This window comes from Pinus tabuliformis, chromosome 1_1 (assembly GCF_031772625.1).
Source record: "Pinus tabuliformis cultivar Carrire ecotype Pingquan chromosome 1_1, CPIR1, whole genome shotgun sequence".
Taxonomy (NCBI): Eukaryota; Viridiplantae; Streptophyta; class Pinopsida; order Pinales; family Pinaceae; genus Pinus; species Pinus tabuliformis.
Window position 1 is genome coordinate 191181976 of NC_142297.1, and position 26098 is coordinate 191208073.

The 26098-nt window shown below is 34.6% G+C and overlaps 1 protein-coding gene across 1 annotated transcript; it reads left to right on the forward strand.

Moving 5' to 3' along the window:
- LOC149212177 (uncharacterized) lies at positions 1–25627 on the forward strand. The gene is made up of 3 exons (XM_089388583.1): positions 1–1343; positions 1983–3569; positions 25048–25627. The coding sequence occupies exons 1-3, from the start codon at positions 1–3 to the stop codon at positions 25625–25627; spliced, it is 3510 nt and encodes a 1169-aa protein (XP_089244709.1).
- The last annotated feature ends 471 nt before the right edge of the window (positions 25628–26098 follow it).

Sequence of the window (26098 nt, forward strand, 5' to 3'; positions counted from 1 at the left end):
ATGGGCCGTTCGGGTGGTATGGCCATTGGACTAAACCCCTATTCCATCAGATTGGACTCTTCTTGGGGAGGGCCTGGATATTTGGGAGCTGACATTTTTTCAAAAGACCTTGGGCGGCAACTGCGCATCATCAATATATATGGACCCTGTCAGCAGAGAGAAGGTTTCTGGAGCACCCTCCTTGATCGATCTTTGATGCAAGCGGAAAACCTGATCATAGGTGGCGACCTAAATTTCTCCTTGGGATATAGTGAATCTTGGGGCTCATCTGCTCAAGCAGATCCCATATCAGACTTCATGAGGAACCTGCTCGAACAGCATGACCTCATTGACATCCCTATGAATCATCCTCTCCCCACCTGGAGGAACCGGAGGATCGGGCCAGCAGCTTTGGCTCGCAGACTTGATCGTTTTTTGATCAAGGGACCGCTGCTTCGTCATCTCCATCGCTATAAACAGTGGGTGAGTTCGGGGGGAATTTCGGATCACTCTCCCATCCTGATGGAAATTTTGGGCCCCCAACCTAAACCAAAAGCTCCTTTCAAATTCAATCATCATTGGTTGCAGGACCCTGAATTCTCTAAACTGGTCACGGACTTTTGGGTTGCTCACCCTATTGACAGAGAATCCTCTTTGGCTAGGGGTTTTGTCAAAAATCTGACAGAACTCAAACATATTGTGATCGAATGGGCTAAGATGAAAAAGGCCAAGGAAGATGAACTGCTCATCTCGATAGAAGCTGACATACACGCTCTGTTGGATGAACAAAACCTGGGCTTTAATTCTGTGGAAAGTAAAAACAGGCTGGTCGATCTAGAAAAGCAGAAGCACAGCATTCTCAAGTTCAGAGAGGAATCGATCAGGCTGAGGAGTAGAGCCACTTGGCTAAAGGCAGGGGATGAAAACTCTAGATTCTTCCATAATTATGCAAATGGGAGGAGGGTGGCAAATACCATCTGGAACCTACCCTATCCTGATGGGGGTCTGGCAGACTCCTTCAACAAACTCTCCAGACTTGGCACCTCCTATTTCAAAGGTATCTTCAAATGCCCTGAGGGAACCAACCTTGCTGAGATCATTCGTGTAGCTTCCCATTTCCCGAGGTTCGTTAACAATGAAGACTTGGAGGATCTCAATGCACCGGTCACCATGAATGAATTGGAGAACACCATAAAATGGTTCCAGAAGGAAAAGAGCCCTGGTCCTGATGGATGGACCACTGAATTTTATCTGGCCTTTTATGACATCATTGGTGAAGACATTTTAAAGGTGGTGGAGGAGAGCAGAACTTCTGGACAGATCTATCATGCCATAAATTCCACCTTCATCGCTCTCATTCCCAAGTCAGACTCTCCATCATCCTTCGTTGATTTTCGTCCCATTTTGCTCTGCAATGTTCTCTATAAGATCATATCCAAGATTATTGCCAATAGGATCAGACCCATCCTATCCAAACACATCGCTCCTCAGCAGTTCGCTTTCTTGGAAAATAGGCAGATTCATGAAGCCATTGGCTCTGCTCAGGAAGCCATTCACTCTATTTGGTCCAAGCACCTCAAGAGCATTCTTCTCAAAATTGACCTCTCAAAAGCGTTTGATAGAGTCAGCTGGCTCTACATCAAAATGATTCTCATCCACCTGGGCTTCCCTCATCAGCTTATCACTTAGATTATGGCATGCATCACCTCACCTACTTATAGTATTCTGATTAACGGAGCTGCATCCCATTTCTTCCACTCTGAAAGAGGACTTCGTCAGGGATGCCCCCTTTCCCCCCTCTTGTTCCTATTGGTAACTGAAGCGCTCAGTCGACTCATCATTTCCGCAAGGAGGGATGGCACCATCCGAGGCTTAAAGATCTCAGATGCTTGTTTCCTAACTCACCTTCTGTTCGTGGATGATGTCCTTATTCTCCTTGATGGAAGCATCAGGGACACCTCATCCTTCAACAGAATCCTAAATCTTTTTTCTCATGCCACAAGGATGGTGGTAAACCATGAGAAGTCTTCCATCACTCTGGTTGGTACTTCTGCAGCTGAATCTCAATCAGCTATGCGGGCCTTCCCTTTTATCACTCAACCTCTGGATCGAGGTCTTAAATACCTTGGATACTGGCTAAAGCCTACAGCCCAAAAGATAGCTGACTGGGTGTGGCTTGTCACCAAGATTGAGAAGAAAATATCATGTTGGTACTTCAGATATCTCTCCAGAGCAGGCAGATTAACTCTGATCAAATCCGTGCTGGAAGCGACCCCTGTTTTTTGGATGGCTCTAGCATGGATACCCCGGAACATCCTCTCTAAGATTCAGAGACTATGCAACAGATATCTGTGGGCTGGAAAGGAAGAGAAGCGCACCTTTGCATGGATCTCCTGGAACAAGATTGCTCTCCCCAAGAAATGGGGGGGATGGGGATTAAAGGATCTGGCATCTTTTGCAAAAGCACTTGCTGCAAAGATGGGTTGGGCGTTGTTGACTTCCCACAGTTTATGGACTGACATTACATACCATAAGTACATCTGGCCTCTTGACATCATCGATTGGGCTAGACTCCCAAGCTGGAACAGAACGGGCATCTCATCCATATGGAAAGCCCTCCTTCACTCCCTCCCCCTCCTCAGAAGCAATATCGTATGGCGTATCAAGAGTGGAAACAAAGTGCGCATAGGTATGGACCCATGGAGCGGGTGTGGAGGTAGACACCGGCTTCCTCCAGACCTGATTGCCCTCCTAAACTCCCGAGGCATTAGGGTGCTTGCTCAGATCGCTGATACTGAGGGCTCTGACATATTACATCAGGCTTGGAAATCAGGCACCCAATTAGACATCCCTATCAGATGGCACGAACCTTGGAAAGCATACTGCGATGCCCTCTCAGAATCCCATATCAGAATTGTGGAAGGGCCGGATGAACTCATCTGGCAGTTGGCTGACAGTGGGATATACTCTCCTTGTGAAGGATATAAAGTCATCATCTCCCACAGGAAGCCGGAAGTGCTTGATCGATGGTGGCACCAGATTTGGAAGCTAAATGCATCGCCCAGGTCAAAATTATTCTCTTGGTGTGTCCTACGCAATCGCATTCCCACTGATGAACACCTAAAGCGCAGAGCTGTATCCGGTCCCTCGCGATGTGTACTATGCAAAACAGACTCAGAGACCACCGAACACTTATTCTTAAGATGCCCCATTGTTCATCAAATATGGCATAACATCAAACTCCATATTCAGTTCTCTGGGGATTGGTCTGGTACAGACCTCATCGACGCTTGGATCGACTGGGGAAACAAACACAGTGGCTCGAAAGCTGCAAACCTTCCGATCATAGTTAACTGGACTATTTGGAAGGTCAGGAATCGAATGATCTTTGATGGATGGGAGGCCAGGTGGCCTCTCGTTGAAGCTGGAATCATTACAGCTTTTAACGAATTACCAAATCCTCCTCTCTTAAAACAGCGACGATCGACCCCTCCTCCCACCATCGACATGAGCTCGCCATGGGCCTTCTTCGATGGGGCTGCAAACGAACATGGCTGCGGAGCGGGCATCATTATCCACAAATCCTCGAGGCACTTCTACCACATCAAAGTTGGATTGGGGGATGGCACAAACAATTACTCTGAGCTCATTTCTCTTCGTCATTTGCTACATTTTGCACTCAGTCACCAATGCACCAACATCAACATTTTGGGCGATTCACAGATTGTCGTTAACTGGGTCAATAGAGTTACCACATGTCACTCACACACCCTAAATGTACTGCTTGATGAAGTTTTTATACTAAAGGAAGCTTTTAATTTATTTCACATCTCTCATATATACAGAGAACATAACTAGACTGCTGACAAGCTTTCCAAGGAGGCCGCGGTGATGGAGCATGGATTATGGGAAATCACTGAATTTTTGGATCAGCAGGAGCAGAAGTACTACCACCGGCCTTATATAGACCCGACATATCCTACTGCGGGTCAAGGGGCGATATAATAAAACAGTTTTTATGTTTTTGACTGCACATCATGATATATCTTGCAATAGATTGCGGATTGCCAAAAATGGCACCTATCTTGCATAATTTTTGTAAATGTAACAGACAGATATATAGCATTGAACTGCTATTTTTGAAAAAAGGTACAAAACAGTTGGCATATGCTTTCAAAGCATCTACATATGTAATTTTTCATATTATAATGAAATATTACGGATTTTTCCAGTGGAAAAAAAAAAATAAAACTTGCCTGAACCTGAAAATAAATCCAAAACCCAATCTCCTTCATTTGAACATAAATCTATAAGATAGTTAATCAATGTTTGTGGCTTTTGATATATGTTAGTTATCTCTCCTTTTTCATCTTTAACCTCATATGTTAACTTTTTTACAACATCATCATCAACCAGTACTTCGCTATGACTCTTTCCATCTACTTGGTTCAGAAAAATGGACTTATAGCTATCATCTTTTGCCCAGCATTCAACATGGATGAACTCACAATCACTTGTAATTGGCTGATCTCTGGGAGAAATATGATTTGACTTTTGCATGTAACATGACATAGTAAAAGTTCAATCCACTTGTATATAAAAATAAAATAAAATAATTACATTAATCAAACATACAATTTCAATGTCTTACCATGTAAGCTGCATCCTTGAGTTTGATTTTCTCTTGAAGCTTTTTAAAAACATTTCAAATTGTGTGTCTGAATGAAATGTCACAAATCTCCAAAGTGGTGATGTTGTAACTTCTTGAAAGGCCGTAACCACTTTATTAAAAGCCTGATAAGTGTAAGGCTCACTATCATATTCAATGTTTGAGAAATTGAAACCATGAGGAATGTCTGTAATAACCAGGGCATATTCCCTTTTAGATATGAGTTTTGCAATATATTCACAGTCACCTCGTGTTATTTGATATTGGATAGTGTCCAGTGCATTCCAAATGAAATGTGTAAGAGTAGGATCAAGTTCAAAATTCCTAAGAAGCTACTTTCTCAGCCTTTCCAACTTAATTTTTTCAATGAAACTTTTGAAAGTATTTGGTACTCCATTCACATCCTTCTTCGAAATATTTAATAAATAAATAAATATAAATATAAGTAATATAATAAAATAAAAAATCATACAAATAAAATGAGTATAAAAATCAACATACATTTTTGAATGCAAGATAAAACCTTTGAGTGTTGTTGTAGAACTTAATTTTGGGTAGTTAAGTACAACATCATTCCAACTCTCTTCATTCAACATTTTAACCATATGTTCTTGTATGTTCATATAAATCTTATGATTGAATAAATAAAGTAAAAATTGTTAATATAGAGATATGCATAACAAATAATAACAACAACAATATGTTATATTTAAAAGAAAATTATAATCCAAAAAAAAGAAAAAGTAATTCAACAAACTTACATTTGAAATTTCGAGCACATTTCCTCCAATGAAAATTCACCTGACTTCACACGACATAATATTGATTTGACTAGTTTGTCATCTTTCACACCTTGCAATTTTCTCCAGGGTGTGAGTCATATCATCTTGAAGTTGCTTCATTTCAAGACCTGTCTTACTGTTGGTACATATTATGGGTTTAGACCTTTTAACCTTCTGATTTTTTATGGCAATATTCTCTCACATTTCGAAAATGTCATCAATCAATTCCCATATCTCCCTTGTTCTAAATGTCAATTGGAAAATGTTATCTATGTTTCTGAATAGTTTTGAATTTACTTCGCCACCTTTTAATTTGATTCTATCCTCAATTTGATAACATGTTTCCATACAACATTCCTTCTGAAAGCTTAAACTGACCTTTGTCATATCCCCGCCATATTTTTCTAAAAAATCATTATGAATAAATTTGACCCTTTTTGATAAAAGTCATATAAATTCATACTCATTATCTGCATTATGATACCATGCTAATAACTTTGCCTCTGTTTCTGTTAAACTAGTATAAATGATGCATTTCACTGTTTCAAAAAGATAGTTTCCATGATATTCCTCAATCAATTGTCTTTTGGCCTCTGCTGAATGGTTTCCTCCAATTACATAATATTTGTAGTCAAAACATTGTGTTCTATCAAATACCTCCTTATTGGGAACTTGATTTGGATCAACAAAAACCACATAATCCACCAAATGTGCATATGGATTGTACCTGAACAATGTTTTCAAATTATGGACATGTAGGTGATGTGCCTTTCTAATTTGATATTGAGATTGTCCTTCATTTGACCTATAGAATTGGGTGACATTAAGCTCAAATGTTTTGCCACCATTAATTAATTTATTCTTCCTCAAGTGATTCCGAATGGAATTTTGATTTGTTTTCATAATATCATTCTCTAAATCAGCACCTGGTGTTATGATTTCTTTGCTGCCTTTAGAACTTTCACTTTGTTCTTCACTGTTGCTTATGATTTTAACAGATTCGCCAATTTTTTATTTCTTCTTCTTCCTAGTTAACATATCTTCTTCTATAGAAATAATATCCTCATCATCAAGTGGAAGAGAGACATCCATGGACATTTTTCTTTTCGGTGTTTTATTTATTTTCTCCTTTTCAACAACAGTTCTAACCTCCTTCTCATTAATGGAAACATATTTTTGATCTTCAGCTTGAGCTACAACTTCCACATCTTCAAAAGAAACATGTTTACCTTTGTTAGATTGACCCACTGTATGGATTCTTTGTTGATCCCCTACATGTACCATTGCAGTGTCATGAATTGTTGATCTTTGCTTCATTCTCTTTTCTTGTTCTGACTCTATATGGAAATTGTTGATCACATGCATAATATTTGGTTCCATATAATAAATACCCTCCAGCATCATTGAAAGACTCTCAACAAAATCCTATCAAAGAAAATACAATATGTCAATGATCAATCATTTATAAAAAATTTAATGATCATTACAATAATACATTACACATAAATATAAATAAGCATACTTACAATGTTATTTGAAATGTTGGATGAGATTTCTTCACACAATGGTGTAGATTCTTCATCTGTGTCATACTTGTTCTTTGAGAGACAATATCTAACATTTTCATGTGACTTGGGCAATTTTGCAAGAACATAAACAATGTTTGAATTCAACACCAAACATATGTCTCGTACTCTACCTATCACCTCATATGGTTCACCCATGTAAATCATACCACAGTATAGATAGAGATGTGTACTATCATCAGATTCAACATCTTTAACATGCCATGTAAAATTTGTTTTATTTATTTCTCGTGAATTCATCCATTCAGAAATAATCTTTGGTGCACTTGATGGGCCAGTTGGTCGACTTTTATGTTGTTTCTCAGTTCCGATATGTTCGGCAGTCTTCAAAGCGTGTCCACCTGCAACTTTAGATGATGAAATTGTTGTCTTTGTTCTAGACATATTCACAGAGACCTTCCTTGATGCTATCTTCCTGAAAAACGGATATATATATATATATATTAATCAAAAGCCATATATATAACTTATTAAAAAAAAAATTAACAATATAATTGTTATTTAAATATAAAAATACGTAATTTTAAAAAAATTCATAAAAATTATATCTACAAATTTATAAAGAAATTATTATATATAAATTTTATTTATATTTTTTTAAAATATTAAACAAATATTAAATATAAATTTAAAAAAAAATGATTTATATCTAGATTTTTATAAAATATAATTATATATTAAATTTTAAATTATTAAAATCAACCTGTATAAAAAATATTATACGTTAAATTTTCAATTATTAAAATCAACAAAATTATATATATATTATATATATATTAAATTTTAAACTATTAAAATCCACATGTATATTAAATTTTAAATTATTAAAATCTAACAATTATATATATATATATATATATATATATATATATATATATATATATATATATATATATATAATTTTAAAATTATTAATAAAATTATATTAAATTTTTATATATAATATTTTTTATTATTTTAAAAATTTATAACAAATTTATTAATAAAATTATATAAACTTTTTTTATTATTTTAGAATTTTATAAAAACATTATTAATAAAATTTTATATATAAATTTATGTTTATTATTTTAAAATTTTATTTAAATTTATTATTAAAATTTTATCAAATTTATTAATAAAATTATATTACAAAATCTTATATAAACTTTTTTTTATTATTTTAGAATTTTATAAAAAATATTAATAAAATTTTATATAAAAATTATTATATACATATACATATATATATATATATATAATTTAAATTTTGTTTTTAAAATAACATTAAAATTTTAATTTAAAAAATATTGGCACACCCTTTGGCCATTGGCCGGGGGCCCGGGCGAGTAGGGGGAGGCTGCTTGCAACGTCCCTCCGCCCGCCCGGGCCCCCAACCAACGGCCAAAGGGCCACAAGCCAATTCTGGGAATCACCCTATGGCCCTTTGGCTGCTGGCGAGTGGCCAAAGGGCAAGCCAGGCCGATTTTTTTTTTTTTTTAATTAAAATTTTAATTTAAATAAAAAAAATTAAAATAAAAACAAAAATAAATTATAAAATTATAATTATAATTTTAAATAATAAAATAAAAACAAAAAAAATATAATTACAATTTTAAATAAAATAAAATAAGATAAAATCAAAACAAAAAATGGCTGATTTTTTTTTTAATAATATTTAAAAAAAAAACTATTAATTTTATTTTTATAAATTATTTTTTAATAATTAAAAAAAAAATCTAAATATTTTCTTTTAAATTAAATTTAAATTTTCGAATATTTTCAAACAAATGTATTTTAATTTTTAAAAAACACACACACACACAAAAAAAACAAACAAAATAAGAATAATAAAAATAAAATAAAATTTTATTAATTGTAATTAATAAATATAATTTCAGTTAGAAAAATAAAATAGAAACAAAAAAATTTAAAATTACAAATATTTAACAAAAAAATAAATGTATTTTTTTTTCTAATTGAATATTTTTTTTTTCCATGCAATAATTTTAATGCTCCCTAAGAAAAATTAAAAAATATATATATATAACACCCATTTTTCATTTCAAAAGCCTAAAAAATAAAAAATAAAATAAATAAAAAAATCTTAATTTTTCTCTTAAAAATCCTACAAATTTGTGTTTTTTTTCCTTTTCATCCCTATAAAAAAAGGAGTTTTGCATGTGGTTTTTCCCGTAAAAACACAAAAATTCCCCAAATTCATCTGTAAATAGTCGAGATAGAAAAAAAAACTAACATTTAAAATGCGTAAAACTCTCGTTGAATGTGCTATCTACGATAATGCAGCTCCTCCGCAAAATCGCTCCAAACTTTTTAACAGGACCCAGAAGACTTGATGTGATATGATGAATAGAAATGATGAATTGTATTTTATAGCAATGATTGTGGGATTGATTTATCATTTCTTGAATGTATATATATATATATATATATATATATATAGCTTTAAGTTAGTTTTTATTCATTATGGGATAAAAAAAATATTAATTATAAAAATTAATTTACTTACATAGTAAATGTTAAATAATTTAAATAGAAAAATTATTTTGAGTTTCTATCAATATTTTGAATACTAAGGTGAAATTTTCCAAAACCAAAAGTTTAGTAATATGTTTTCAAGTAAATTATAGATGAAAATTTTGGAGGGAAATATTTAAAAACGAAAGTTTTGGAGGGAAAATATTCAGTGAAAGTTTTTGGGGGAAAACTTTGGAGGGAAAATTTTCAGCGAAAAGTTTTGGGGGGGCGGGGGGGGGGAAGTTTAAAACACGGGTGGGACTCTTTGCAAATCGATTCCAAACACCAAAACTCCAAAGGCCGGAATTGGTGATGGGACTTATTTTTTTATTGCTTGTATCTTCCTACACTACGGGCGTATGGGTGATGCCTCTAGAGATTTGAACACGAGTGGGACTCCTTGCAAATCGATTCCAAACACCAAAACTCCAGAGGCCAGAGTTGGTGATGGGACTTACTTTTTTATTGCTTGTATCTTCCTACACTACGGGTGTATGGGTGACGTCTCCAGAGATTTGAACACGGGTGGGACTCTTTGAAAGTCTATTCCAAACACCAAAACTCTAGAGGACGGAGTTGGTGATGGGACTTGCTTTTTGTTGGGGAAATTCTCAATCTCTAAGTTAGATATTGTCATTGGGAGAGAGTGCATTTGTATCATTCAACATCTTCTGGTTGAAAGTCATGGATTCTTCTGATAATGAAGTTTTTCTTTCTTTAGCATCAACATCTTCATCGTGCAACTACTCTATTAATTTTGATGAATGTAATAGGAATTCTTTCACTATGAATAGAGAGATAAATTTTCCACTTGATCTTAATCTCAAGGATGATGAAAGCAACATTGATGAAGGGCGGAAAAAAGAATTTCCTGTGAATAGAGAGTCAATTTTTCCACTTCCTCCTAATCCTAAGTATTATGAGAGCAGCATTGATGAAGGGGGGATGAAGAACTTCCAGAGTCAAAGTTTCCACATAGTCCTAATCCTAAGGATTATGAGAGCAGCACTGATAAAAGGGGTGATGAAGAATTTCCCAAGTCAAAGTTTCCACTTCCACCCAATCATAAGGATTATGAGAGCAGCACTGATGAAGGGGGGATAAAGAATTTGCAAAGTCAAAGTTTCCACTTCCTCCTAATCTTAAGGATTATGAGAGCACCACTGATGAAGGGGGCGATGAAGAATTTACAAATTCAAAGTTTCCACATAGTCCTAATCCTAAGGATTATGAGAGTAGCACTGATGAAGGAGGGGATGAAGAATTTGCAAAGTCAAAGTCTCCACATAGTATTAATCCTAAAGATTATGAGAGTAGCACAGATGAAGGGGAGGATGAAGAATTTACAGAGTCAAAGTTTCCACATATTCCTAATCCTAAGGATTATAAGAGCACCACTGATGAAGGGGGGGATGAAAAATTTGCATAGTCAAAGTTTCCACATATTCCTAATCCTGAGGACTATGAGAGCACCACTGATGAAGGGGAGGGCAAGGATGAACAATATCCATTAAATAGAGATTCAAAGTTTCCACTTAGTCCTAATCCTAAGGATTATGAGAACACCACTAACGCAGGGGAGGATGAATAATTTTCATTAAATAGAAATTCAAAGTTTCCACTTGTTCCTAATCCCAATGATTATGTAACCACCACTGATGAAGGGAGGATGAAGAATTTTGTGCAAATAATAATTTGACTATGAATAGAGAGTCATATTTTCCACTTAGTCATAATCCTAAGGATTACGCGAGCACCAGTGATGAAGGGGAGGATGAAGAGTTTCTTGAAAATGATCATTTTAGAGGCACAAATGTCAATAATGCATTTTCTCTAAGTGAGTGTTTCAAAGGTAGTCGTGGTGATGATGAATTGAGTCCTCCAAGGGAGGTTTTCAAAAGTAGGGATGAAGATGGTGAAGAATTTCATCTCAGTCAAGATTTCAAAAGCGCAGATGTTGGTAGTGAAGAATTTCCTTCATGTGAGGATGGTAATGAATATTTTCCAAGCAATGATGGTGATGAATTCTATAACTATCTTCGTCAGTATAATATTCCTCCCACTGATGATGAAAATGCTTCTGCAAATAATAATGAAATGAGGGAGACATTGGAAGCAAATATTTTATCTAGGAGTAGGAGTAGGCCTTTTCATATCAATCCAAAATATTCCGGTTATACAAGGGTTAGGAAAAAATATCTCACAAGTAGAAGTTTTGTTGGTGATATGATTTCAAGTGAATGTTGTCAAAAGGATTGCTTGAAACATGTGTATTTCAAGGTTGCTTTAGAGAAAAGGAAGAAATATATGTCAGTAAATAAAAGTATGCAAAATTCATTTTTAGTGGGTTGCATGCAATCTACACTGGTGGGTTATGATTATCATATTTCGAATGTATTGATCTGTAGAAAGGCTTTCAAAATGTTGCATTCAGTTGGTAATTTTCATTTGTCAAGAATCTAAGAAAGACTTGAAAAAGACCCTACATATTATTCAGAAGTACTTTATAAAAGAGAGGTTGGACCATCAGAAATTACTGCAATGTCATGGATGAAAGACTTATTTTCAAAGCATGGAGAGTGTATGCCAAATAAAGACACAATACATATTCCAGATAATTTTCCAAGACGAGAAATCTACAACTTATACAGAGAATATGCAGAAGGTGTTGAAATAGATGGTAATTTTATTACATATTCATATTTTACAAGGATATGGAAGAACGAATTCAACAATGTTCGTATTCCTAAGAAGATAAGGATGGGAATTTGCAGTACATGTGCTTCTCTTAAATAAAAAAGAGATTAATTTCAAGGGACGGAAAGAGGTATGCATTCATAACATTATTTATAAAAATTAGATAGTTATCAACTATGAAAATATATTTATTAATAGTTTTCTTTTATTTTATGTGCAGATTCCATTGTCAAAGCACTTCAAGAGCATCGCAATCAACAAACAAGTGAAAGACAAAAATTGTATAAACATAGAAAAAGTGTTATGATAATCCAAATAAATATTTGGGTTTGATAATTAATGATATGGACCAAAAGAAAACACTTTAGCCACATTTTGTCTGCACACCAAAAAAATTACAGGAAGAAAATTTTATTCAGTTTCACTTGGTTAGCTAAATGGTCTTTAATGGAAAGATGTTGCCAAGGGTTTACTTCACATCTCCAAATATTCATAATGATGCAAATCTTACCATAACTATAATCCATGATGTGCTTTCTCATTGGTCTGGTATTCTTCCTGAAGTCTTGTATCTGTAATTGGACAACACAAGCCCTGAAAATAAAAATCAAGTTCTTTTTGGATATCTAAACATTCTTGTTCAATTGGGAATTTTTAAAAAGGTAAAGGTTGGTTTCCTTCTTGTTGGGCACACTCATTACCATATTGATAATATGTTTAGGCATTTTTCAATAATATTGAGGAGGAAGAATGTTGGGAGCCTTCCATCATTAATTGAATGTATAAAGAAAACATATATTCCAGACCCTGTTTTTTATGTGTTGGAAGAAACAATTGACATGCAAAGGTTTGTTTTGGAATCGCGTGGTGAGGAGAAATGCATTGAAAAAATTAATGACATTAGCTTCCAGCATCAATTTCGTATCAAAAAAATTGATGGAAAAACACTTATATGGGGCCATAAGTATTCAACAGTTGCAGAATGGGGGTCGTCATCAGGTTTAGCATTTTTGAAGTTCATTCTAGATCATCCAATATTTGCATCAAAGATAATATTATTGCAATCAGTTGTTGAACTCAATAATGCACGAAGGCATAAGAGAGAGATAAATTATTCTGAATGTCTGGAAGAAATAAAAAAATGTATTAGAGATACATATGACTACTTTGATGTTGTTGATTCAGTTTGGTGGGAGCATTTTTTCAATGATCAAAGTGATATCATGTCAATATCATGAAATGAATAATCACTTTTGAAGACTCCATTTATTTGGCCTCAAAATATGACAAATGAATAGGACGAAAGACACATTATTGAACAACAACGATCTCAAGGCATTATTAATTCTCAACAGGAAGAGGAAAGAGAAATCTATATTGGTTCTAGAAGATCACATGCACAACATGAAGCCATGGAAGACCTTTACAGGGGTTTTGTGTAAGATGTTAAGGAGGGTTGCATGATAGCAGTATTAGCAGATGGAGATCCACTAGGCTATCCATTTTGGGTTGCAAAGGTTATAAAACTCATTAAAGAAAATTAAGATATTACAGTTATTGAGGTACATTGGTATGCCACAAATACCCACCCATTCAGTGGTGTGTACAAGCCAGAGATGGTAGTTGATAAACAAATTCACATAAAAAGAAAAAGAAAGGGTACAAATATAAATCGTCACCGCACAGACCTATTAAAACTGAAGGATGTTGACATACTTGTCTATGACTTCAATTTAACAAAGGGAGGAACTCTTCGCTTCAAGACCATAGATATTTTCAAGAGGTTGCTACCAAAAGGAATAATGTTGAGATGGGAATCTACTAAACCTAGTCGTAGATCTAGAAGACTTTTGAAACCTAAAATGGTGGGCATGCATGTTGACTCAGATGGGGCTCTAGTTGATGAAAGATAAGAATATGGGTCATCTTCATCTGCATCTAGTCATTCATCTGATAATGTAGATTCTGATGGTGTGCTAGATCCTATAGATGATTTTGAATAAATTTCTAAGACATTTTACATAAATGAATTTTGAATTTTGCATTTTATGTAAATAAATATTTTGACTTCCATATTATCTTACATGAAGTTACGAGTCATTTCTATGTTTGTTGGATTTAATGTTTTAATTAAAAGAAATTCATGTCTTTAGAGATGTTTTCATGGTAACTTGAAATAAATATTTTTGACTTCCGTATGATCTTATATGAAGTTATGGGTCTTTTCTATGTTTTTTGGATTATATGCTTTAATGTATGTGATATTCAATCTACGAAAGTTGATATTTTGATTAAAAGTAAATAAATATTATAAGTTAATGTTGATTTTTTAAATTATACAATGATATTGCAATGACATTATTTATTGTTATCATTTGGTATAAGATAGTTTTAAAATTGTTGAAATTCTAATACCTCATTAAAAATAATACTTCATTTTGATGGTTTATTTTTAGGTTTTTCTTACAATAGGATAAGTTGTCTTATGCTAAAATTTGAAAAGAGCTATAGTTTTATCCTTTGCAATAAAAATTACTCTTGGAATAACAAATCTTTCATTTACTTGTTCATTTTTTAAAATTGTTTTAGTCATATAATTTGTCCATAATTTCATGGTTGAAATGTGTTACAAATTGAAGGTTTTTATTTACAAGGTTGAAAATTTTTCAAAATGTTAAGGTGTTTTTGAATTATGATATTTTATCTTTAATGCTATGGTTGAAAACAATTACAATTTCAAGGTTTTTTAGAGTCAAGATATTTTATTTTTAACTCCATTGCTAGAAATTACTCTTGGAATAATGAATCTTTCATTTACTTGTTCATTTTTAAAAATTGTTTTAGTCATATAATTTGCCCATAATTTCATGGTTGAAATGTGTTACAAACTGAAGGTTTTTAATTACAAGGTTGAAAATTTGTCAAAATGTTAAGGTGTTTCTAAATTATGATATTTTATGTTTAATGCTATGGTTGAAAACAATTACAATTTCAAGGTTTTTTAGAGTCAAGATATTTTATCTTTAACAATATGGATGGAAATAGTTGGAATTATCAGGATTCGAGACATGATATTTTATCTTTAACATCATGTCCGATAATTGTTGGAATTTTACAGTTTTTCAAAGTCCAAATAATTTATCTTTAACTCCATTGCTAAAAATTACTCTTGGAATAATAAATCTTTCTTTTACTTGTTGATTTTTAAAAATTGTTTTAGTCATATAATTTGTCCATAATTTCATGGTTGAAATAGGTTACAAACTGAAATTTTTAATTACAAGGTTGAAAATTTGTCAAAATGTTAAGGTGTTTCTGAATTATGATGTTTTATCTTTAATGCTATGGTCGAAAACAATTACAATTTCAAGGTTTTTTAGAGTCAAGATAATTTATCTTTAACAACATGGATGGAAATAGTTAGAATTATCGGGATTCGAGACATGATATTTTATCTTTAACATCATGTCCGAGAATTGTTGGAATTTTACAGTTTTTCAAAGTTCGGATATTTTCTCTTTAACTCCATTGCTAAAAAATGTCAAAATTGTTCCTTGATTTTTTTTTATTCCATAATAAACAATTTTTTAAGGGTATTTTTTCATCGATTTTTCAATACAAAAATGGTTTTTACTTCCATTTAACAAAAAGTTGAAAATTTACCCTAAAAAAAAGCATTGTTCTCGCATAAATAATTTTCATTTTTGGGTTGTTTTTTCATGTTCTTTTGGGGTTTTTGGGGCTCGAGTGCCCGTTTTGAGGTAATAGTTCATGTTTGATCGGTAACTATGTTTTACACTCAATAGGTTGTTCTTTAAACCTTCAACAAGCAGAACATTATGTGTTTTTGTTATTCCATCGACAAGACTAATTGTGCCTTTTCCAATTATTATTTTCAAGAATGGCATTGGCTCCTTTGACTTCCTTTAGAGAGATAAATTTTATTTTATCTCTTGTTGATCCATAAACTGTCGTGGATATTCCACTAAGTAGTTCATCACAACATATCTGATAATATTATATTAAAAATATGAGATTCTACACTAATACAATTTTATTTAATTTCTAGAACTGTAAAATTAACTGTAATTAGTGCATGCATGTAAAAGTAAATCAAGCAGAAAATTAGAGAACAACAAAATAAGATCACAAACACATAATACACAAGATATCTCTAGGAAACCATTTCAGGAGAAAACCTAATTGGAAGGTGATCCTGCTTCGCTCTCTTTCTCTGTCTGGAAATATCGCTGCAAATACAAAGAAGTAATGCATGTGCCCTGTGGGCTGCTACAATGCACATGTCTTCTCTGTGTGCTCTACTTCCTATCTCTCTTGGTTATATTTGTTCAACTATGGAACAAAATTCTCTCGAAAGAATGGAATGCCTCTTCTTCCTAGTGGCCCTATTATAACACAACCCGGTAGCCTACTAGTGGTTAGGTTTGACTACATCAACTCTTAACTAGAGTTACAAAATAGAATATTCTAGAGTCTTTTACATCAAAAACATGTGGCTAAACCCTTTTCGATGAATAATGGAAGCTGACGTGAAATCCTCCCGAACTATAGGTGTGAAAACATGAAGGTCAACTTCTGAGTGGCATAACTTTTGCATACAAACTCCAATTGACGCAATTCTTGTGCCTTTTGAAAGATCTTTGTGTGTAGAATAACATAAAAAGGTTCACGCTTATGCGGCAAATTTTTACCCCCAAAAAATTCATTTGATGCCTCAAAACACTCTCAAAAGGTTTCGGACCTCGTTTCGCCAAACTGGGTCACATCGATGAAAACGGTCCCGTGAGCTGATTCCTCCACTTTTTCCACTCCAAATGCATCGAGATGGATGAAAAACAATATAATTATCCAATTCAGATCACTTTTCATATGACTTGAACATCCACTATCTATACACCATTGGATTTCTTTGTTTTGAACATATAGAGCTAGACCACATTCTTCCTACTTCTCTTGCTTCCTTATCCATACCTTTGTTCTTTGATTTCTATTTCTAATAATATATTTTATTTGCTTTTAAACATTCAACATGATCTAATAAGGGGGGAAATAAATTATAATTTTTTATAGCATTCTCATTAAAACTTCTAATATTGTTGCTCACACAACCATTCTTTGAGATCTTATATGATCCTTTGTTTATATTCCTCATATAGTCATTTATTGGATATGCACTCCAATCTATTGCCTTGTGACCAAAATTATTACATGAAAATAAATACCCATGAAAGAAATTTTGATACCTGGATGAGAAGGAACTTCTTGGGGGAATAATTCTTCTGAACCCATTCTAACTCTTTTTGTGAGGAAACTGAGATCTCTAATGATTATTTACCTCATTTTTGGTGTTGTTAGTATTGACGATAGGGTCATGTTCTTGTTCATCCTTGGCTTTATTTCTCACTCTGCATCCATTGCTTCTAAATCCTTTGAGCACATTAGCATAGATTTTAGAATCTTCTTTTCATTTCTTTTATAATGTTATTTAGCTTGATTCTCCCTTAACAGTTCCATGATAACCAAGACATGTTTTAATAAAAGGAGATTTCTAAAAATTAAGAATATCATATAATATTTCAGTACTCTTTCCAAACATAAAATTTTGACTCAACTAATCATTGGATTTTTCTAAATCCTTTCTCAATGAAACAATCTCAACTTATAGTTTCTCACAATGTCCTTCCTTTTCTATGAGTTGGCTTCACAACATTTCTTTTGTTTTCTTTGCCTCTTCTAGTTGTAACTTCATGAGAGAGACTGATGATTCATCAATATCCCAATTCTTTTCTTTCTCATAATTATGTAATAGATCATTCTACTTTTTAATATTCCTTCTAAGCCTTATTGTTTCTTCTAAGGTAATAATAATTTCTCTGTCAAGATCTACCTCTCCATTAGCATCTTCTTCCTTTCAATATGATATCTCTTTCTAATTGTCTTTATCTTCTTGATCAGTATAATATTCAGCCTTCATGGCCACAAGTTAGAATTATTCTTTGTCGTTATTATATGCATATTCATTACTTTATTCTAATGAGCCACCATATTATTTGGAATAAAAGATTTTCTTCTTGAGACATGTTTCATTTTTATGCTTATAAGATATTCTCTTATCTTCATGTTCTTCTTTATTGCTACTATTTTCTAAAATTACATTTGGATATCTAGAAGCAAGATGAACTATTCTACCACAAGTACAAAAAAATGGTAGCTTACCTTTGTCTTTTTCATATCTTCTTTCGTAGATTGCACTTATTTTGCATCTAATTCATTTCGGGAATGATCTTAGGCTTTCAATTCTTTTGTCTTATTTTTACATGCAATATGAGATCCATGTAGTTCATCAATCTTCAGATTCTCCACTTCTTTCATTTCTTTAATTTCATCTCCTTCACAGTTGTTTTGCAACTCATCCCACATCTCTTTATTTGTTTAACAATCATAACCTTAATAATATTTGAACTTGATGGACCACACAAAATGGCATTTATGGCTTTTGCATTATCTTCAAAAGCCTTCTTTCCATCTTAACCAAATGGAAGAGTTTTTGGATCTATATAACCATCCACTACAAATTTCCAAATGTCAGATCCTAGATAATGGGTATACAAACAACATTTGTAAATACACCAACACTCGAAGGCATTATACTCCACTACAATCATCAAATTTAGGATCCATGAGAAGCGGTTAATCCATGTTGAGAAACACATGGGGAGCATTAAATGCAATGTCCAACAATTTCCCCTCTAATGTGAGTCAGGTGAGTTTCGAACTCGAGGCCTATAGCTCTTATACCAATATATGGACCACAATTGAATCCATTAGACCAAAACCTACAGGCGTCAATCTCGGCTACCCTCACTAGATTTAGGATCCACGATAGGTGGGTAGTCCATGTCGCAAAACACATGGGGAGCATTGAACCCAATGCCCAACAATTTTGTATACATATCACCACTGTAGACCAAAACCCAAAGGTGTTATGCTCCGTTATAATCACCAAATTTAGGATCCACGAGGGGCGGTTAGTCCATATCGCGAGGAGCGTTGAAATCAATGTCTAAAAAATCTCCCTCCAATGCGAGTAAAGTGAGTTTCAAACTCAAGAACTATATCTTTGATACCAGTATACGAACCACGATTATCATTAGATCGAAACTCGTGGGTATTAGTCTCCACTAGAATATCTAGATTTAGAATCCATAAGAGGTAGTGAGTCCATGTTGTGAAACACACAAGGAGTGTTAAGCCTAATTTCCAACACACGAAAACCCAATACACCAACAAAAGCACCATAGTGTGCAATTTGGAAACATTCACCATGAATTTTGGAATTTCTTCAGCCTTCACGAATTTGGAAGGTCAAGACCTTGGGATTCTAGAGCATTGATCAACATAAGAGAATTAGATGCATCGATGTCAAGGCATAAGGGGGGCACAAGGGATAGGCCCCCTATATCTAAACAACATCAAGGATTTTAGGAGGTTATTTAGGGTTTTAGAGGGTCAAAGCTCAAAGTGGGAACCTGCAATCTCTCTCTCTCTCTCTCTCTCTATATATATATATATCTATATCTATATCTATATCTATATCTATATATATATATATATATATATATATATATATATATATATATATATATATATATATATATATATATATATTATTAAGCACACCCTTATACTTGCCAATTCTAAAAAAAATTGAACAATTTAAGAAAGGACAAAGTGGCATTCCATTATTAGCCACTAGATATGAGAAGTTTAGCTTTAGAAAACTTAAAGTGTAATGTTTACAATTTGCAATAAGGTCCATGAAGGGCCTATGAGACAAAGAATTCTTTATAGCAACTATTTTTTTCTCATATTTCTTGTTAATCATGATTATGATAAGACATAAAAAACATTCCCTTCTTAATAGATTTTGCATATTTTAATAACTATGTTGAAAACCACGATAAAACACTTTGGTTCTATAAAGAGATTAGATTCATATTTCAGATTAAGAAGGTGCAAACATTTATTACTTGACCCCAATCATTGTTATATGATTATTTTTACAATGTTTTAGGTTCATATGATGGATGCACTAGACTTTAGTGACTCCCGAAAACCTATGTACAATATGTAAAAGCTGAGATGACCCAAAAAATGAGAAGAACGCAAGCAATAACCACAAGGATCATCCCTTTGGAATGTCACTTTTCATTTCTTCTTGACATGGAAGCTTTTCTTATTGTAATGTTGTTGTTGAAAATACAATATTTAAATCACCATAAACCAAAAATGAAACCCATCATACAAAACCTATGTTTTGAGTTGCCAATTGTACAATCCATGTCACTATCATATAAATTTTTTTCTCGAACTGATGATTGTCAAAACTAAATATATGCCCAAAAAATATCTTTGGAACACCCTAAAATTTTCCCATAACATCTTTGGGCAGTGAACAAGCCCCTAGTCCCTAGTGAAGCCCCCAAAAAATTGGAGACATTTCCTAAGGGTCCATAAGTACTCAAAGCATAGGAACGATGGGTACATGATTTTTTTCGAGTAGGGATGAGTTCCCATGCAACATAACACCTAGTTTATTAAGGTTAATCCACATAAATACTAACTCCTAATATATTAGCCCCTTAATTTATAACCCATTAATTCCTAATCCTTGTTAGAATTTCTTGAATCCAACACCCGGTATTCGGTTCCCAACAATTATTAACTGAATGAATACACAACTAAGTTCCTAACCAAAATATTTATCGGAAGAAAAATCACTCAATCTTAATCACATACACAAACATATTTCTAACCAATCTACAGTTCTTCATAATGAATTAATAAAAAAACTTACTTGGGCTCCCATCTTGGGATAATTTTCCAACTGAGAAAATAAAAAATTGATCACCAACCTCACTGCACTCTCACAGACCCAGTACATGCTCACTGAGAATCCTCTCTCAATATTGTGTTGTTGTTGTGTCTTAGTTCCTCACTTTAAGCTCAATTTATAACTTTCCTAAGCTAAAATTGACAACCAAAATTAGCTTGTCAAGTTAACTGAAGATAAGTGACTTACTTTAGTTAACAATCTTATCTTTAGCTTTCTTTACTTTAACTCAAGTACAAGTCATAAATTTAGGTTTCTTTGCATGAGCATCTCATGCATGTCACATGCAACACATTCACGAGTGTGCAACTCACTTGTACACTCTGCATGTCACATGCAAGCTTCTAAAGAGGAGATACTTCTAGTCAAAATACAAGACTAGAAGTACCTTCCAAGCTACAAAACTCATCACTCCCTCTTAGTGAAGGAGATACTGCCGCATTATCCATTATTGTAGCTACCTCTTCCACTTGGATATGTCTCAAACACTGCCGCATTATCCATTATTGTAGTTACTCCCTTTGAACTAAAATGCTTCCCTGCTACATACTTCAGGATCTAAGCTAAAGACTTGTTCCTTCCAACCATGCTCCTAGGATCCTTCTCTTAAGCATCTAACATGTCATATGATACCAATTGAGACTCCTGAAAATACATAAAGAATCACTCTTCCTTGCCACCTACTCCCTCTCAGCAACCAACATTATTATTATATCCAATATCCCCTTGGATATATCCACAAGTTGTCCTCACAACCTATATGACTATGCATGTCTAATACCAAGCACTACATACATCTAAGGTCACTCCCTCTGAATATAGAAGCTCATGTCCAACTCGGCAAAAAACTCTATGTCCATCATCCTCTAAGGTCGATACCAAGAGCACGTGTACCATAAACCCTGGAAAAATAACATCCATGTCACCTCTAGAAATCCTCTTAAATCTAGCTAGAATCTGGCACATTCAACCCCCTTCATTGCATGCATGGTACTAGTCCCACTAAACACATTGCAGCTTGAGCCTGTATCTGAAATATTGCGGAACATTGACCTCATCCCTATCATGTGACTGGACGCTTTATTATCCACTATTCATAACCCATTTTCCTCATACACAACAATACTACAATTAGAAACACAAGCAACTAGAGAAAATTTATTCTCAAGTTTCTCCATAAAGTCATCAATCTCAGTTGATGCTGATGCAACCATCTAATCCTCCTCCTCCTTCTTGTATGGACATTGGCTCACATAGTGACCAATCTTGTGACACACAAAGAACTTCACTTTTCTTCATGTCCCCCACTTCCTTTTACTTTATTTTTCCCCTTTATAGCATGAAAAAGATTCTCCTCATCATCCTTACCATACAGTTGGCCGTGTATTTTTGGAACGTCTCTTCATGTATGAAATCATCCCACAATCTATCCCAAGTGAACATATTTCTCGTTTGATGATCCCATCAGCAAAGACATCCCATTTCAGAGGAAAGCCACTTAAGGTTGACCTAACTAATTCTTCACTGTCAATAATTTCCCCCATTACTGCCAAGTAATCTCTAATCTGAGTGATCCTAGTTAGGTATGATGCAATTTTGTCATTTTCGGGCATCTTGGCATTTCTCAGATTCTCCTTCAACACCATCTTTCTATTTTGGTTTGTACTCTAGTATAGCTTGGTCAGAGATGCGCACATCTCAAAGGCATACTTCTTCCCCATCACATGAGGTATAATATGGTCATTAATGGAGTCCATGATTATTCTCTTGGCCTTCAAATTCTTATTAAACTCGGCTAATTGAGTAGAATATGTAGGAATTTGGATGACCTTCTCCACAATGTCCCACAACTCCTGCTCCTCAAATAATAGAACAATCCGCTCATTCCATGGGTTGAAATTTCCTACCCCATCCGACCTATCCTCATAACATTACCCAATAATTATCTCAAATCCCACTGACCAACAATAATTTTCACCATTTTTATTAATTTCTTTTTTAAATGGGTCCTCTTTTTCCTCTTTCCCCCTTTTTAAAAATTGCCCCACCTTTTCTTTTCAACTCAAAAATTGCCTATAAAAAAAATATCGACCCTTAAAAACAAATTGTGGTTCGTATGATCCCAACCAACCTGGCTCCGATGATCTGACACGAACCCAAATATTGTAATTATGAGAGCAGTTCAAAGTTGGGACTCTGATACCATGTTAGAATATCCCAAACCCAATAATTGGTATTTGGCTCCCAACAATTATTAACTGAACAAATACACAGGGAAGTTCCTAACCAAAATATTTACTGGAAGCAAAATTACTCACTCTGAGTCACATATACGTAAACATAGTTATGCCCAATCAACAGTCCTCCATTAAAAAATTAATCACGAAACTTACTTGTCTCCCATCATGGGATAATGGCCCAAATAAGAAAATACAAAATTGATCACCAACCTCACTACACTCTCTCGAACCCAACACATGCTCAATGAGAAGCCTCATTCAATCTTGTGTTGTTGTTGTGTCTTAGCTCCTCAATTTAAGGTTCAATTTATAACATTCCTAAGCTAAGATTGACTACCAAAATTAGTATGTCAAGTTCACTGAAAATAAGTAACTTTACTTTAGTTAACTATCCTACCTTTAACTTTCTTTACTTTAATTGAAGTGCAAATCATAAATTTAGTTTGCTTAGCATGTACATTTCATGCATGTCGCATGCAACACATTTGGATGTGTGCAACTAACTTGCACATTCTGCATGCCACATGCAAGCTCCTAAAGAGAAAAATCAAAGTCCTTCTAGTCAAGACACAAGACTATAAGTACCTTCCAAGCTACAAAACTCAACAATCCTTTAATCCTAAACCACCAACCCGTAACTTAACCATTACTTATTTAAGTAACCTAATCCATGAACTAGATAATTATGACCATAATATTATATGACAATTTGTTTTTATTTGAACAATATAAATATACATTAGTAATATACTAACGATATGATATAATCAATAATAAATATACAATACAATAAAAATGAAATATAAAATATTGATTGATTATCATTGTGGATATAAAAATGAAATTTCCGATCCATCATGGAGTGCTTATGGAGATTGACCTAGCCGCAGAGAGTTCTGCGCGCGCGAGAGAGGAGCAGACACAGCAAGAGGCTGCATGAAGCTCTAATGCCATGGCCCCAGGAGGGGGCCGCGAACTAGATCCTCCCCTTCCACCTGAGCTAACTGCGCTCCGGGAAATGGCCAACAATTGAAAACCAGCAGAAGTTTGTCAAAAGAATGGAATCCATCCCCACAGTTGCTCTGTCGAATGAAGAACCCTGCAAAGCGGAGTTGAATCTAGCAGAAAAAGTGCTTATTGGACAGTTCACTAGGCTATAGCCCTCGCCTAAAGTTGTAGATGTCTGGGTACAAAGGAACTGGCAATCTCTTGTCAAGGAAGGAATCAAAAGTCACTTCGTTGGTAAAGGCTTCTTTGTATTCGTATTTGAAGCGTTAGAAGACAGGAACCTCATATTCAGAAATGGCATGTATTTCATGGGGCCTGAGGATTTATACCTAAATCAATGGACTCCAAACTTCGATCCGACACAAGATGTGCCCTCGGTTGTCCCTGTTTGGGTGTGCTTGCCTCATTTACCTCTGCATTGTTGGAACCCCAAATCCTTAGGAACCATAGGCAACAAACTTGGCAAATACATCGGTCGAGCAGAAAGGAGGGACCAGTACTCCTGTGTGAGAATTTGTGTAGAATTTGACCTGGAGGAAGGCCTCCCTAAAGTAATCAAACTCATGGTGGTTGACTGGTCTCACATCCAAGTGCTAGATTATGAGCAACTCCCATTTAAATGCCGACATTGCCATGGCTATGGGCACTTTTCCAGGCACTGTAAAAATAAATCAGAGGAGGGGGCCGAGAATGTGAAAGGAGATCAATGGACTCGGGTCCAGAAACCAAGAACAGCTAAGCAGAACAACAGAAACAAAGGGAAAGGAGTGTCCACGGGGAGTGGTTCTCCTCCCATAGTCCAAGCTGAGGGGAGCACAGTCCCTCTAAGAGCCGACATACCCACCAATCCCTTTGATATACTCAGTACACTAGAAAAACACCCAGATCCAGTAGATAAAGAGGTTGAACAACGGGCCATTATCATGGAAGAAGACAAAAGGCAGGAGGAAACATGCCCTCTCCAAACTGGAATTCCAAAAGGTGTCTCCAGCTCCCCAACCTATGCAGATATGAAAAGGAAAAAGACTCCAGAGATCTCGGGATCCTCGGAAGATGACACAACTAAGAGGCCTTCAAAAAGAGTGGGGAGGAAATCTCACAAAGAGGCCAGAGAAGAAGAGGCAAAGAGACAAAAAATGCAAGGTAGCCAACCCATGATTAAGATGTCCATCGACAAAAATACTAGAACCAGGTCTCCCAAGGGAGGTACTGCCCCTCCCTCTGCTAGTAAATAATGCAATTAGTCTCTTGGAATTGCAAGGGACTGGGGAATCCCTCAAAAGCTAAAGCAGTCAAGAACCTATTAAAACCATAATTTCTCGAGATCCTCATGCTCCAAGAGACTAAAATAGAAGGGGAACCCCTTCTAGAACTCAACAAAGTGGAATGGAAAACAAAAGCAAGAAAAACAGTAAGTGCAAGGGGTACATGAGGTAGGCTTGCCAATCTCTAGGAGGAAGACAAGTTTCAATTTGGGAGCTCCTTTCAGACGCAGCACTGGATTTACACCGACTCTGACACCTTCCTTGTAAGATTATCTTTGCTCTCTTTAATATTTATGTACTTGTCCTCTATGCAGAAAAGAAAGACTGTTGGCAAGCCTTGACCAACTTCCTTGAAGCTTACTCCCTCAAGAATATAATTCTAGCAGGAGACTTCAATCTAATCCTTGACCCAAAGGAAAAAAGAGGAGGAATCAGCAGTAG